We start from the raw sequence: 14,610 nt of genomic DNA on the forward strand, positions 1-14,610 counted from the left end.
TTCCCATCTGGTGACCTCATAGCGAGCAGGCCACCCACCAAGGGTGTCTGTAAACACTTCGCATGGACCCCCTGCTCATCAAAATGAAGTCCGCCGGACTCCTGCCCATACCAACCTGATTTAACAAAAATCAATGCATGTTTTGAGAGTGAGAAAGGATTTACACTTAGCTTTCTAGTTCGAGAGCACTTCAACTTAATACATGCCTAAACAAGTCATGCCCAGGTTCAAACCTTTGGACGCTACTGCTTGTCACGTGAACATACTTTTTTAGAAGGAACAAAGGAGAATAGAATTTCTGAGAAGAAAAGTGAAGGCACAGAGGAAGAGGTAGTTGAGTAGAAGGTCAGCCCAATACTTAGCACGTTAGCATTGTGGGAACCAGGGCAACCCCAAAGGATATCTTGCAGGACTGTCCTTAAGCGCATTTAGGAATCCTGTCTGCTGTGAACCTGTGGAAATGAAAAAAAAATTTAGTATTCAAACATTCACCTCCAGAGAAACAGCCCTTAAGTTGGAAGTTCCCTCATCTACATAAAAATAATAGGTGTCTAAAGATCAATTAAATAATTACATTTTGTTGTGCTACGGCTCCCAGGATGCTGATCCGGGACCGAGATCCAACTCAAGTTATTTAACAAGAAAATGGCAGATTCATAATTAGGCCCAACATCTGCAGGATATTTTTTCAATAAAAGCAGATGGATGTCTGCATACTTTCCCATAAATTATAGTTCTGATTACTCCTTTGTTTTCCTCATTTTAATAGGAAAACAGAATATGGGATGTTATTTTCTTCCTCTTCTCTTATGAAAGACTGTTTTTCCAAAGTTCATTAACTGTTGACCTCGGACATCCTATAAATTAGGCTGCATCTAAAAGATGTCTTTTTCTGCACCCGGAGTACAACATAGCTCATAAAGTGACAATTTATTACTCACTCCTTTAGGAGTGAATTGCTGGTGCAAAAAATACTTTCTTTAGGGGCTTGAGGAAAGATGCATCTGACAAGAAACATTTTGTCTTTTACACGTTGTAGTCATGGTTTTTAAACACAAAAGCCCAAGAGGAGGAATGCTTGGAGCTCCCATCCCCGAGCGGTTCCTGCTGTGCTGGGTGAAGCTGTGTATGTGGGGAATGGAATCCGGCCTGGAGCAGCAGCAGAGGAACAGCTGGGCTGGGCACAGTGTCCCGTGCTGCCGCAGCTGCACAGGGGAGTGAGAGGCAGGGTCCCACACCCCTCTGTGTAAGAGGGAACTGTGGCTGGCCACGGGAGGGCTAAGCATTTGTCCCCAAAGTCCCATTTCCTCTGTGCTGTCTTCCCCAGTGGCCACCACTGAGGCACAAAGATGTGCCCGGGGCTAGGATGCCCAAAGGTGGGAAGACGAATAAGGAAAGCTTAAGGTTGTCGCTTCCATCTCTGTGAGGCCGGGGGGGCAAAACCAGCAAGTGGGCTGGGGCAGATCTTAGAGAAGTAAAATGAGGACATTAAAAGAAATGAATTCTCTTTCCCTACTGAATCTAAACTGGCCCGCTTTCCCAAACTTTCCATTCTCAATGAGGAAGTCTGGCTGTCCGCTTCCTCAGAATCTCTGCTGCCACAGGATTCCGCCCTGGCTCCCCTTCCTGTCATGGCCTCCAACCCCCTCCTCCCCAACCCCCGGAGCCTGTTACCTGGCAGGGAAAACTCAGGACAGTTCTCCAGCTGCTCTCAGTGTCCTGCCTTGGCCAATGTTTTCAGAATATTGGGGGATCATGGGAGCCATGTAAAAACATACCCTTCCTGAGAGCACTGAGTGCCGAGCCAAGTCAGGGGGAGGTGGGGTTGTTGGTGGGGGGGATGGGTGGGTGCAGAATAAGAGGAGAGGAAAATCCTTATTTGCTTTTGTTCAACATATTCTGGTAACTTGCAAGCAGATAAATTCTGAATGTTTTTGGTTTTTTTTTGTTGTTGTTTTATTTTGATGGGATTAAAATATATAAGCGTAAATGACAGCAAACTCCATTTTGTTGGGTCTAGGGTGACTAAAACCTGAGGGGAGATAAAGCGCAGTGTACATCACCCAACTGTGGGGGCAGTGGCCAGTTTCACTGTGAGTGTGTGTGTGCGTGTGCTCCCGAAGCTCACGTGTGCAGGTGTGCAAGCAAAAACTGGCCCTTGGTGTCCAGAACACAGGGGCAAGGTCATAAATATGTCCCGATAATATACATAGAAAAGCATTCTGAAGTTGCTAAAGATGATCCAAAAATGTCAAGTTTAAATTCTATTTTTTAATGTCCTAAATGCACTGAGGTCTCGGTGTTTATTTCTTCTCGAGTCGTTTCTGATTCTTTTGCCTCTTAAGATGCAGAGAGGACCCTGGCTGCATTTTTACCACTTTTCAACTCTGAAATGAGAGGGAAAAGGTGCCTTTGCAGAGGCCATGGTGAGTGTGGAAAGGGCCTCTAACAAATGGCTAGCCCCTTCTTGGGAGCGCACGGGGTCTCGGCCCTCAAGCATAGACGCCCAGCCCGAGTCCCGTTGGTATGAAGGGATTTCAGCCCAAAGAAGGGGACCTAAGTTTTAAAATGCCATGAAAATTTGGGAGATTCTACTTCATGTCTGAATTTGACCAACACATCCATGTGAAATTCTCCATACTGTCTCCTTGGCTTAAGCCCCCGCCCCACTAAAAGAGAGGCCGAGAGTAACTCTAGCCTTAGCACACCATCTGTGGTTTCAGCACTGCCCCATGGGGAGAAAGGGAGGCCGTGTTCAGATGCTCCCAGAAACAGGGCAAAAGGGAGCTCTGCATTTGCTAATGGGCGGTTCCATTTCTGGAATGTGGACAAGAGGCAGTGCTCGACTTTAATGTTGCTAATGGCACTGGAACGGAAATTTAAAAGCTTAAGTTTATAGTTCAAAGCCAATTTCCTTCCTTCTCATCATTCCCTGTTGTTGGAAAGTGGATAACCAGAAGTCAAAAGAAATTCAAAGTTATGACCTTCAGAATAGGAAATGAAAAATGTCATCTGCCTAGGCAAATACATATTAATCTCCTTAATATCCCAATCTCGTTTTTAATAAAGTTGCTTCCTTCGTATACCAGGGATTTACTAATGGTCAGCCGATAACTGGAAATCTTTTTGATTGTGTATCTTTAGAGTGTGTGTGTGTGTGTGTGTGTGCGTGTGTGTGTATGTGTGTGTGGAAACCCAGTCTTCATTCCCTAGACATTGTTTTCTCAGGATGGGGACTGTTCTTACATAAGCCAGTATCATGTTAAAAGTAAAACAAAACTACTGTTTGATGCTTATCATTGCAGCACCTTCTCCTTTGTGCGAAATGTGGGAATGAGTCTTCCAGGGGATCCCTGAGCCAAAGAGAAAGTGAGGTCACTGAGGTTGGAACAGGGGCAAGCCTATGAAGGAAAAAATCTTGTAAGTGCAAAGAGAGCTTGATCTGGGTGATCTGGTAGCTGTGGCTGGAAAGATGAGGAATGGGAGTAGGAGGAACAAGGGGCAGGAAGAAGGGCAGAGAAAGAGGCTGGGGGGTGACAGAGAGGGGGAACAGGGAGGGAGGGCGGGGAGGGAGGGGAGACAGGGAGGGAGGAAGGGGCGTACACGAAGGGGCAGGCTGGACGTGAGGAGAGGAACAGGAGAGGGGAAAAGAGAAGAAAGAGCCCGAAATGATCAAAATACTAACTCAAAATTAAATCAGAAAACCAAAGGCAGGCACATGGTTACATACATCATCTGATTTCGCCAGCATACTTACGAAGAATGACGTGGGTGATAACGAATGCAAATATAAAGACTGTCAGAAAAGACAGAGATAAAATAAACATATAAAAAAATCTGTAGTTTCTTTTCCCCACACAGTTGCCTACCCAGGGACAGTGGTGATCAAACCGTTCTGAAATGAGAGGCAGAAAAAAAAAAAAAAAAGGAAATCAGTTAATAGAATGTCTTTTTACTCGAGGGAGCCCCTCCCTGCCCCCCAATACTCTGACAAACCATCGACCCTTGAACGGTGCCGGGATTTGGGATGCTGGCCTCCGCACAGCTGCACACCCCATCTAACTTTGACTCCCCTGAAATGGAACTACTGATAGCCTTCTGTTGCTTGGAAGCCTCAGCAATCACATACACAGTCGGGTAACACATGTTTTACACGTTATATTATTATATACTCTACTCTGGCAATAAAGTAAGCTAGAGCAAAGAAAATGTTATGAAGGAAACTGTAAGGAAAAGATAATACATTCACAGCACTGCGCTGTGTTTATGGAGGACTGCCCAGGAATCACCGGCCCAACGAGGTTCTGGCCTGTGCTGGTCAAGGTCAACTGTACCACAAAATCACATCCAACCACATATTTCCAAATGCACCACTCAGGGAAATGCTTAACATGAAGATGTTTCCAGAACAGAATCATTCTTCCAACAGAACTCAGCTGTTTTGAAAAAACGAGGAACACACCTTCCTCTCAAGCAGTAACTTAAAGGAATGGGAACTCAAATTCTTATCATGATGAGAAAAGATTTCCTTCTTCTGTAAAAGCCTCCGAGATTCACACAACAGTCTTCTGTCTTGTTTGTGTGCACGCATGCGTGCACGGGGGTGCGTGTGTGCGTGCGAGTAGCCACAGACAGAGGTCACAGGGGCGGTAGGACAGAGGGGTCCTCCTCTTGTTCTCACATCCCATAACAACCATTTCCCAAGGAATGTCTCCACTATTTCAATAGTTGTAGGAAAATTGTATTTTAAAAATCAAACTGTGATCTTCACGTCCAATGTAACACACTAGATTTTTTAGTCCGCAATTCTCAGCTAAGTTACCTGTAAAGGGAAGATGCTCTTACAGGCTTGTTGAGGGGTTACCTAATATCTGGGAGCGCATTTTTAAAAGTACACGGTGTTGGGGCGCCTGGGTGGCTCAGTGGGTTAATCCTCTGCTTTTGGCTCAGGTCATGATCTCAGGGTCCTGGGATCGAGCCCCACATCGGGCTCTCTGCTCGGCAGGGGGCCTGCTTCCTCCTCTCTGCCTCCTCTCTGCCTGTGTCTCTGCCTACTTGTGATCTCTGTCAAATAAATAAATAAAATCTTAAAAAAAAAAAAAAAGTACACGGTGTTTTGTGGTTTGTCGAGAGAAGTTGCATGTCTTGATACCCCTGGCCTTGAGCCATTTCTAGGAGGAAAAATGACGTTGCCTTTTCTAGAGGAGCAAACTGAGTCCTAGAAAGAGGAGAAGAGACCCCTCAGGAGCAGGGGGGCCAGAAGCTGAGGCCAGGCCCCCCCCCATACGCTGGCCCTGGTGCCCTGTGGACGCCTGAGGGTTGACACTGGGTGCTCTAACACTGTCTCCCCTGGAAGCCTGCGGACAAATTCACATCTTCTCACTGCAGGAATTTCACACAAATTCTGTAATGCCATTGTGATTTGTCCCTCCCCTTGCAAGTCATGGCCAAGGGCTTCTCTTCTCTGCGGCTCAGCGGATCTTCCTTCCAGAAGGACTATGTGGAGTGTCCTACTAACACACTCACCCTGATTACACCGCCTGCCGCCCACGGGGGCCAAAAACACTGGGGGGCGGGGGACACCTTAGCTTTTCACTTGGGGTCTTTCCCAAGCTTATCTTCTACCCAGTTTTCAGATTTTAAATATCTATGTTTTAAAAACATACAGAGAGGCTTTTGGGAGGTGCGACTATGTAAGTAAGCCAGTCCAAAGCCAGGAAAGGCAGAGGGTCCTTTCTTTCTGGTCACCTGTCATAAATCACTCATCTCCCATTTTATGTCTCCTGCAAGATTGCTTCTTGAAAAGGGCACAAGGGACATTCGGAACAGTGGTGGTAAAGGAACTGTAATATCCATCCTAGCTCTCAAGGTGCGTTATGGAGAAACGGCCAGTGTGAACAGAGACGCCAAAGAGAGATTTCAGAGCTCACTGGCCTAGTGACAAGCTGCTGGCCGGTACGAAGCTGACACCTGCGCGAAGGGATCTCTGGTGGCGGTCCCCTGTCCTGTGTTAACGTGGGCTGCCGAGTCCACACAGCTGGAAAAGTTAACTCCTGTGCCAAAACCACCTCATTTCTCCCAAGTCACTGGTCTACACAGACTATACGAGAAGACGTCTACACAAAGAAAGGCAAAAAAAGGAAAAAAAATCTGAACCAACCAGATATTCCTAAGACTTTGAGTCTGTCATTTTGAGAAGCCTCTTTTTCTTGATCCATGAGGACCGAACAGGGGAATGGGAGGTAGAAACCCGGGGGCACAGGAGGACATGCTAGATTGGAACTTCTGATTCCAGCTGTGAAAGCCGATTTCCAAACCCCAGATACGATGTGGACTGAGCCTCTGCCTCAAGTATCTATCAGCGCAGAGGACGCCAGGGCTTGGGAGGTGTAACTAGCACTGTGGACACGGCCCCTCGAAGCACCAGGGTCTTTGTAGCCCACGGTAGACCATGGCTAGCGGGGCAGGCGGCTGTTTTCTTTCTAGCTGAGAAGTCTTAGCTAAGCGGGAACTCTGGTCTTCTGGCGGGAGGCAGAGCAGCTGGGGAAGGTGAGGGGCAGGAGACCCTTGCTCATGGCGTCTGGGAGGGTCCTACGAAACCAGGAATGGCGGGAACGCCGGCTCTCCCAGCGCCCTCCTCCCAGCCCCTTCCTAAACGTCTCTCTCTGCCCGACTAGCGGCGGTGGCCTGCCCGCTGGGGCTCAGCTTGGGCCCCTTCTCCTCTCCATGGATTCTCCACCACGGGGAAGTCTCTCTTCATCCCATCTCTCTTCATCCAACCACACACTGGTGATGCCAAAATGGCATGGGCCACCTTCAACAGGTCCTGTCCACTCTACCCCCACTTTTCTCCACAATCATTCATTTTTTGCTTGTGTTTGCCAGCGCTACGCTAAGTCTTTAATACGTGTTTGTCAAATGGCTGCATAAACGCTCATACTCCCAAGAGGACGTCCACGCCAGCAAGCGTGTTGCCCAACACTGCGCTCAGTTGGTGCACAGCAAAGCTGGCACAAAGCCCGCTCCATCTGCCTCCGGGACTCCCGGCCATGAAATGCACGTGGCCCTTCCTGAGTATTCTGCAGGTGCCCGGTGCCATGCCAAGTGCCAGGAAGGAACACAACAGCAACAACAACACTCCGTGGCTTCAAGATGCTCCTCATCTTATTGGATGCGATGCTTTATTTTCAGACTCCAACTTTTCTCGCACTTAAGGAGTGAACTCCTCGCCGAGAAAAGCTACTTTAGCATCTCACGCAGTCTGCTCTCTCTCGCCAGTGCTGGCAAGCACACCGCGTCCTCCCTTTACGGGTCGGGGATAAAAGCAGGACAAGGGGTGCTCACCCCGTCCTGCATGGCTCTGCTCAGAACACATGTGCCCTTGCTCGGAGTGGAGGAAGCTCAGGGGGCACCTGGGGCTGTTCTGAATGGGAAGACTCCTGTGACTCAGTTTCCAGGGAGAGGAGCAGACAGGAATTGGGTACAGGCCGAGCTGGAGCAAGAGGAAGTGTGCATGACATGCCCTCGGGGAGCCTGTGGGAAGCAGGAACTGCCTGGGCAAGAGGTCATCTGAGGGAGGAGAAGGGGGACCCAACAGCTGGCAAAGGTAGCTGCATGCGTCCGCAACATCTGGGACGTTTCGAACAGCTGTCACTAGAGGTCAGTTTGTGTATTTCCTGCAGGGAAAAGTTAAATGGAGTGTCGTCTGTCCTGGGGTTGGGGGTGGCGGTGGGTGTATGGGGTGTTGTGGGAGAGTCTTTTAAGAATAAATTTTTTGGAGCTGCTGCCACAGCCCTTGATTCTCAAGTTTGGACCCTGCCAGAAGGGAGTGGTCTCTACACCGTGGCATTTCTGGAGGGTTCCTTTCCAAAGCACCAGGAGCTATTCCTGTGCTGTCGCACTGTCCTGGATCTGTGCTCAGCCTTCCCTGCACACCGGAACAGAGCCTGACAGGAGGGGGACAGCACAGAGGGGCAGTAGGTGCAGACAAACATGGAAGGTTCTCTGAAAAGACTGGAGATCTGAGGAGTTAGCTGGGGCACCCTGACCTCAGCGCTGTTAGCACCACGCTGCCCTGTAATCATCTGTGAATTGTCCTCCCCTCCTTCCCCAGGTGAGTGTGCAGCAAGAAACCATTTCTAGCTACCCGAACAGCCTGGCAGACACTCAACACACAGGCATCAAGCCAATGAAGAGATGCCTTTAATGGCTTTTGGTAGGTATCCAAGTGATCGCTGGTTGCCAGGTGCAGACATGGAATATGCTGGTGAAAGAGAAGATTTTGGGCGAGCCAACCTGAGGAAAAGGCAGGGGTCCGTGAGATCTGAAAGCACTCAGACAAGCCTGAGGGGTGGCAGCTGTCGACCAGAGCACCAACTGGACAGTGTGAGTCATCGCATGGCGAGAAGGGGCCTCTGGCTTCTCCCACTAACAGACGGAGGCGGGGAGGTTTTATCAAAAGCTCCAGAGGATGGACTGGGAAGACCCAGATGCTATGGCTGGGAGGCAGGCCAACTTCAAAAAGTCACCTGCCCTGAGATCTTTAGTGGGGGAAGGAGGCCCCAGAAAAGCAAATTATGGTCTTACTTTGTTAGCTCAAAACTCAAAATAATAATGAACACAGTATTATTAGTGATGATTGAAGGTACCGTTTATCGGCTGCCTGTTACGTCATGATGTATTATGTGTTGTTAGGATTACCTTGTCATTTGTCATTTACCCTGAACAACAGCCCCATTGTAGGTGCTATGCCCACACTTTACAGAGGAGGGAATCACCCAGAGACACTCTGCCCATCGAGAGCCGCAGGTTTGGAGGGGAGACTGTGTCTCTCCTCCAACTAAAGGAAGATCAGGGGAAGGAATGGAATAGGAAAAAGACCCCAAACACAAGGAAAACAGGAGCGGTATTAAAACTGCGCGAGGATAGAACAATCCACTGAAACATTAAGGCAAAAATATTTGCAGAAGTTGTATTTGAAGGCTGCCAGAGAAAGAAATACAATGCTTTAAAGTTTAAGAGGTTAAAATCTCCTCAAAGTCTGGCTCTAATATAGGCCCTCAAGAGTGGAATCAATCCAAAGATAGAGGAAGACCGTACCCTCAGTCCAGGCAGCTGCAGACCAGAAAATTGTGCATTTTCCAGACAATGGTTCTGGGCTCTGGTTGGGCTGCATCTCAGCTTGGTCGGAAGGGAAATAATCCCAATTTCTTCCCCCAAGAGCATCTTGGGAATCATGTGAAAAAATAGATGGAAATATACAACTGAAATTTAAAACTCCTAATTTAAATGTTACCTCTAAATTAAGTTAAATGTTTTCAAATATATGAAATGGGAAATTATTTTTCTTTAAACCTAGGGCTTTTTTGTTTTTCAACATCCCAAATTAGAAAAATCTTGCCTTATGAGATACCTTTTTTTGTTTGTTTGTTTGTTTGTTTTTTTAATTGATGAAATATTAGAGTGGTACATATTGTTATCTGGCCTTTATGATTCCCATGCACTTCTTAGACACTAAATAATTCATACCGTTCTAAACTTTTGGTAAGGCCCAAGTTAAAACAGCTTTGCTGCTATGTTCAAGGACTGGTTAGGTTTCTGGAAAACAGCCTGGGATGCTCACTCCACTTCCTCCTCCTTCTCTCACTCTTACCACTTTTATCCCCACGAGTCCTTGCCAGCCACTGTGCTCAGTACTTCACATGAATGTGTCCTTTACTTCTCAGGCAACCTGGTAAGGTTGACACTATTATGCCCATTTTAGAGATGAGAAAGTGCAGCTGGAGAAGTTGGCACTAGAGTCCAGGTGTTAACCCGAACCCTAAACCACCACCTGTTCCTGACTCCTGGGCTGGTTGCTGTATCAGATGGCCCTAAAGGCCCGGCCCTTGCCTCCTACAGAAGCAAACTTGGGCACCCACAACCCAGCAAGACCTAGCTAGCTCAAGTCTGGGGATGCCTGCCCTCAATCAGGAAGTCCTCCAATGTATCAAATGATGACCACATTGTCAGCAAATGATGACCACATTGTCAGCAGAAGGAAAATCAGAAGAGGGGTCTCCTTTGGAGACATACGGATTTGACAAATCTATCGCGACTGTGGGCTTTGGGGGTTATTTGGGGCAAAGGGACATATCAGGGAAGGTCTTCTACCCCACTGCTAAGGAGTAAGGCTCCTTACCTGAAGATGAATTCTACCTGTAATATCATATTGACTAATTTTGTGGCCTTCATTTATCATCTCTACATGGGGACTCAATTTCTCCACGTGTAAAAAGTTGAATTCGATAAGCTCCAAGGCCCCTGTGAGCTATAAAGTAAAATGCAAAATGACTCTGTTTTCTTAGTCCCTGTATGGATTTTTTCCAGTCTTGAGCCCTTGCAAATGGCCTATAAATTAAGATTCTACAGCTTTTAGCTCTATTGGTTAAAAAACTAAAATTTCCCATGTAAAACCAACAAGTAAATGTAGAGTTGTTGTAAACTTTACAATGCAATTTAACGTCACCTTGGGCAGTGATGTGGAATCAAAGCATGGTCTCATCTGCACCCGACCCCCCACCCCTGCTCTAGCTTCTCCATTAACCAGCAAAGTACTGAGTCTTTTTGGGCATTGAGGGAGGGGACTTGACAACACAAAACTAAGGTGCCTTTAGCTCCCCCAATGGCAATCTGTACACATTTCTATTTCCTTGAATTGTCTCAGTTTGCTTAACTTCTGTTTGTAAGGCTGGTTTCCAATGCTGGGGGAATTTTCTGCTTCTAGAAGGAGGGGAAGCACGCAGGGGAGAAGCCAGCCTTTGGAAGCAGCTGTGCCATGAGGGAGACCATGGCTGAGAAACAAAGATGACAACAAAATTTGAAAAGAGGGGGGAAAATGAATGTCTTTCCAGAGAAGCAAAGAGAAATAGTATCTCCCCAAAATGGGGAGGAAGGCAGGAAAAGACAATTTAGTTTGTAATACAAATAGTTTTTGAAAAGAGATATAAGAAAGGTAATAGAAATACGATGACTTTAAAAAGTGAATCAGCCCATTATGAGGTAGAAGGAAAGAATTCTTAAATTTGGGGTCCTAGGGGGGCATCCTAGGAAGTGTCAGTTCCAATGAGGCAGGCAAATGGCACTGCCTTCTCCGGTCTCGCTGTCCCAGCATCTCTGGCCTCGGGAAGACTCAGATGAGAGCCCCACTATTGAGCTCTTTGAGCTTCCTGGAATTTAGTTGCTGGATTAGAGCTCTGGCTCATTTTGACAAAATCAGTAATGTAAGTTCAAATTTGCATATCCTCAAGACAACAGTCTTGAGGCATGGGTGGTCCCTGCTGTGTGGTGAAACTCTGAAATAAGCCAGTGCCTGGGCATTCAGGAAGTCTTACTTCCTGGCAGTCATTCTATGAGCCTGCCCAGACCCCTCTCAGCCTTGGCTCCCCACTGTCTGTGGGTCTGCAGGGCCAGAAACGCTGTCTGGGAATTCCTCTTCATTCTCCACAGAATAAAACTATCTTCTGAGTCTGAAAAAACAAGCTCGTGCTATCAACCAACACCCCTCAGAAACTTCTCCATGCCTCTCTAGTAATTCCAGGCCTTGAAATCAATATCAACATCACCTGACATCGGAATGACTTGAACATCTGTAGGGCTTTCTGATTTTTAGTCCTTGTTAGTGTTCGCTTATCTTACACCGGCCCTGGGAGAGAGGCAGCCCAGGTGCCCGGGTACAGGTGAGGAGAGTGAAGCCGGGAGCAGGTGGAATTGCCAAGGCCCTGGTTGCTCCATGCTGGGTCTGGGTCAAGAACCACTTTTGATGTCCTGTTGCTGATTTCCTCACGTTCCCACACTTCAGTCACGTTCTTTCATGTCCCATCACTGTGGTTTTGAAGCCCCAAATGAAGGTTTGAGAACAAGGGTTTCAGAAGTGGTTTATCTTGTGGGCACATAACACACGTAAAGCTGATGATTCTAAGGCTCTTCAAAAGCTGTCAATTTGACTATGGACATATATGGTTGGAAGCCTGTGCTCCTGATGGGAATGCTTTTCTGGAGTAAGCCCTTCTACAATCTTGTAGCAAAGACCTGATGTCGTCTCAGGCACAGAGCTGTGTCGATGAGCAGGATACAATAACTCAGTGGAATTGATGATGAATCCCTTGCATAACAAACTGATGTGTTCAAAGTAATAACCTTAAAAAAATTACCCAGAATGAAATCTTTTTGCAAAGCTTCTGAGACATTTTATTTCTCTTAAGTTGAAATTGTAGACCCAACTTTATGACAAGTAGAGCTAAAACAGAAGACCAGTGCAAGGAAAGGATGGCAAATATGTACTGTGCTTTATATATTTTAGGGTGCTTTCCCATGTAATAGCTCATCCAGTAATATACCCGTGTCCACGCTGTGTCTCGTGGCTACCACTAATGACTATGTGTTACGAGATGATGAACACAGATGTGGGACTGGAGAGTGACAGGGGCCCGTGCTCCTCCTATAACTGTTCTTTAGTCATGTGGCCAATATTCATATCTGTAATATTCGTAATTGTCCCCAATTTTGCATTTCGAAAAGGTGGGACCCTGAGGCACCCACCCTGCCTAGCATGCTCAGAGTTAAGGCCTTCTGGAGGCTCAGTGCAGTTATCCTACTGGATAGTCCCGGCTGCCCTACTTTGCAATACAGAATAAAAGAAAAGCCAGACTCAGATGGGCTGAAGGGATATTTGATGCTCAGAAGTCCCCTGTAGGGTTTTCCCAAATTCTCACAGCTGCTGTCACTCTGCGCAGATGTTCGGCCCCTCAAGTATCTGCGTCCCCAGCTGCTTGTGTGATTGGCATTCCGGAACATGTGCCTGAGATTCCACAGTCCCTTTGTCCCTTTGATTCAAGGCTTGGTGATCTGGTGCAAACATCCAGGTTTGGGAGGGTACCGTTGAGGGTAGGTAACCCAGTCATTCCTATTGAGCACAAGGAACTGAGGGTGTGTTTGGATGTCACTCACCCCAAGCTCCTTTACTTCTCTTACTGATACATTCACCTTGACTGAGCTCTTGCTATCCTTCCAACGGCCCACTAGGCATTCCTACCTACCGGTCTTGTAGACACCTCACCTTCAGTGGTCCAAAGCTACATTCATTATGCTTCCCTGTTCACTCTTCTCCTCACCACTGCCTTCGTCTTAGCAAATGGTGCCCTCGAGGCATCTGGCTGCCCAAGGTGGAGAACGTACTTTCTGCCCATTCCTCATATGCAGCTGGCCAACAGGACTGCCCGCTGTATCCTGCTGTCTTGTTCATGCTTCTGCCCCCGTCTCTGAAGGCCATCGCAGTGCATATGCCTTTATCAGCTCTTCTGTGAACCACTGTCAAACCTTCCAGGGGCGCCCCATCCGTGCATGGCTGCTAGAAGGACCACCCAAAGCAAATAAGATCCCATGAGCCCTGTGTTTGTACTCCCTGTGCGGCTCCCGCTGCTGGAGCCTCCCCATTGGGTGCAGCCTTGATGGGACATAGAACTGCTGCATTTCCAGAATGAGCTCCTTGGGTGCTGGGAGGTCCCTCTCTCTAGTCATTCACCTTTTCTTCCCTTTCAACTAGAGGAGACAGACCTCTATTGGTTTTATATATTGAGTTTCCCCATTATATTGCATTTTCTAAAATGGCCCACTGCTTACAACCCCCCCTGTCACCCCCACATACTACAACCAGCTAGTAAATGTTCCCTGTAATTATTCCGAGCAGTCCCAAGTTAAGATCCCAGTATGTATGGTATCCCGCTCTTGTCAAGTGACAGCTTGGGGGAGCCTTGTTGAACAGCCACTGGGTTCTCAGGAGAAAGGACCTGTGACCTAACCCTAAAGGCTGATTTAGCAATGTCCCCTAGGCAGGTCTGTGGGTCCCAGCAGCTGGATATACTACTGTCAAGGTTCTTTCCAATTCAAATATTAAGATTATAGGGCTGAATACAAATGTCAGAGATTGAAGTCAACTGAGTCGGTCTTGCACAAAATTAGGAAGTGCTGGCAGGCTTTAGCAGCAGGAACTATAAATAATTGATAAGAACTGGTCCTCTTATAGACACAGGGTAGGCCCAGAAGGAACCAGAGGCTGTAAAGCCTTCAGACTACAAAGTGCTACATAAATACTCCCCCTCCCACCAGAATCAGATCAGCACTGATTTCTCAGAAGCTAAACATAGTGGGTTGTCTTCTCGTTGGTGGCTGTTGTTCACGAGAAGTGTGCCAGCACATCCCTGAGTCACTCTGGTCTAGCCAGTGGATCGTCAATTACTGTTTTAAAACAAGGCACTCAAAAGAAGAGGTCAAGGTTCTCTCTAGTGGTCAGGATTACCAACATAAGTTGTGGGGTCCACTGCAAAATGACCCTATAGGGCATCTTATAGAAAAATTCATAAGATGGGTGCCTGGATAGCTCAGTCGGTTAAGCATCCGACTCTTGATTTTGGCTCAGGTCATGATCTCAGAGTTGTGAGATCAAGCCCCAAGCCGAGCCCTGGGTCACCTCTGTGCTGGATGTGGGACCTGTTTAACATTCTCTCTCTCCCTCTTCTTCTGTTCCTCCCCACCCACCCCTGGCACACGGAAGGGCACTCTCTTTTTCTCTCT

At 47.4% G+C, this 14,610-nt stretch overlaps 1 protein-coding gene across 4 annotated transcripts in view; it reads right to left on the reverse strand.

The window, feature by feature from the left end:
* ZDHHC14 (zDHHC palmitoyltransferase 14) overlaps nt 1-14,610 on the reverse strand; it is a gene marked incomplete at its 5' end in the record, with an annotated part of 268,451 nt that overhangs the window by 39,018 nt on the left and 214,823 nt on the right. For all 4 annotated transcript variants that reach the window (XM_082729580.1, XM_082729578.1, XM_082729579.1 and 1 more), the window contains 2 exons: nt 409-452; nt 3,758-3,895. In XM_082729580.1, coding sequence (XP_082585706.1) covers nt 409-452; nt 3,758-3,895 — 182 coding nt within the window. The remainder of the gene's footprint in view (nt 1-408; nt 453-3,757; nt 3,896-14,610) is intronic.

The sequence above is a fragment of the Mustela nivalis genome (assembly GCF_964662115.1).
Source record: "Mustela nivalis genome assembly, chromosome: 5".
Lineage (NCBI taxonomy): Eukaryota > Metazoa > Chordata > Mammalia > Carnivora > Mustelidae > Mustela > Mustela nivalis.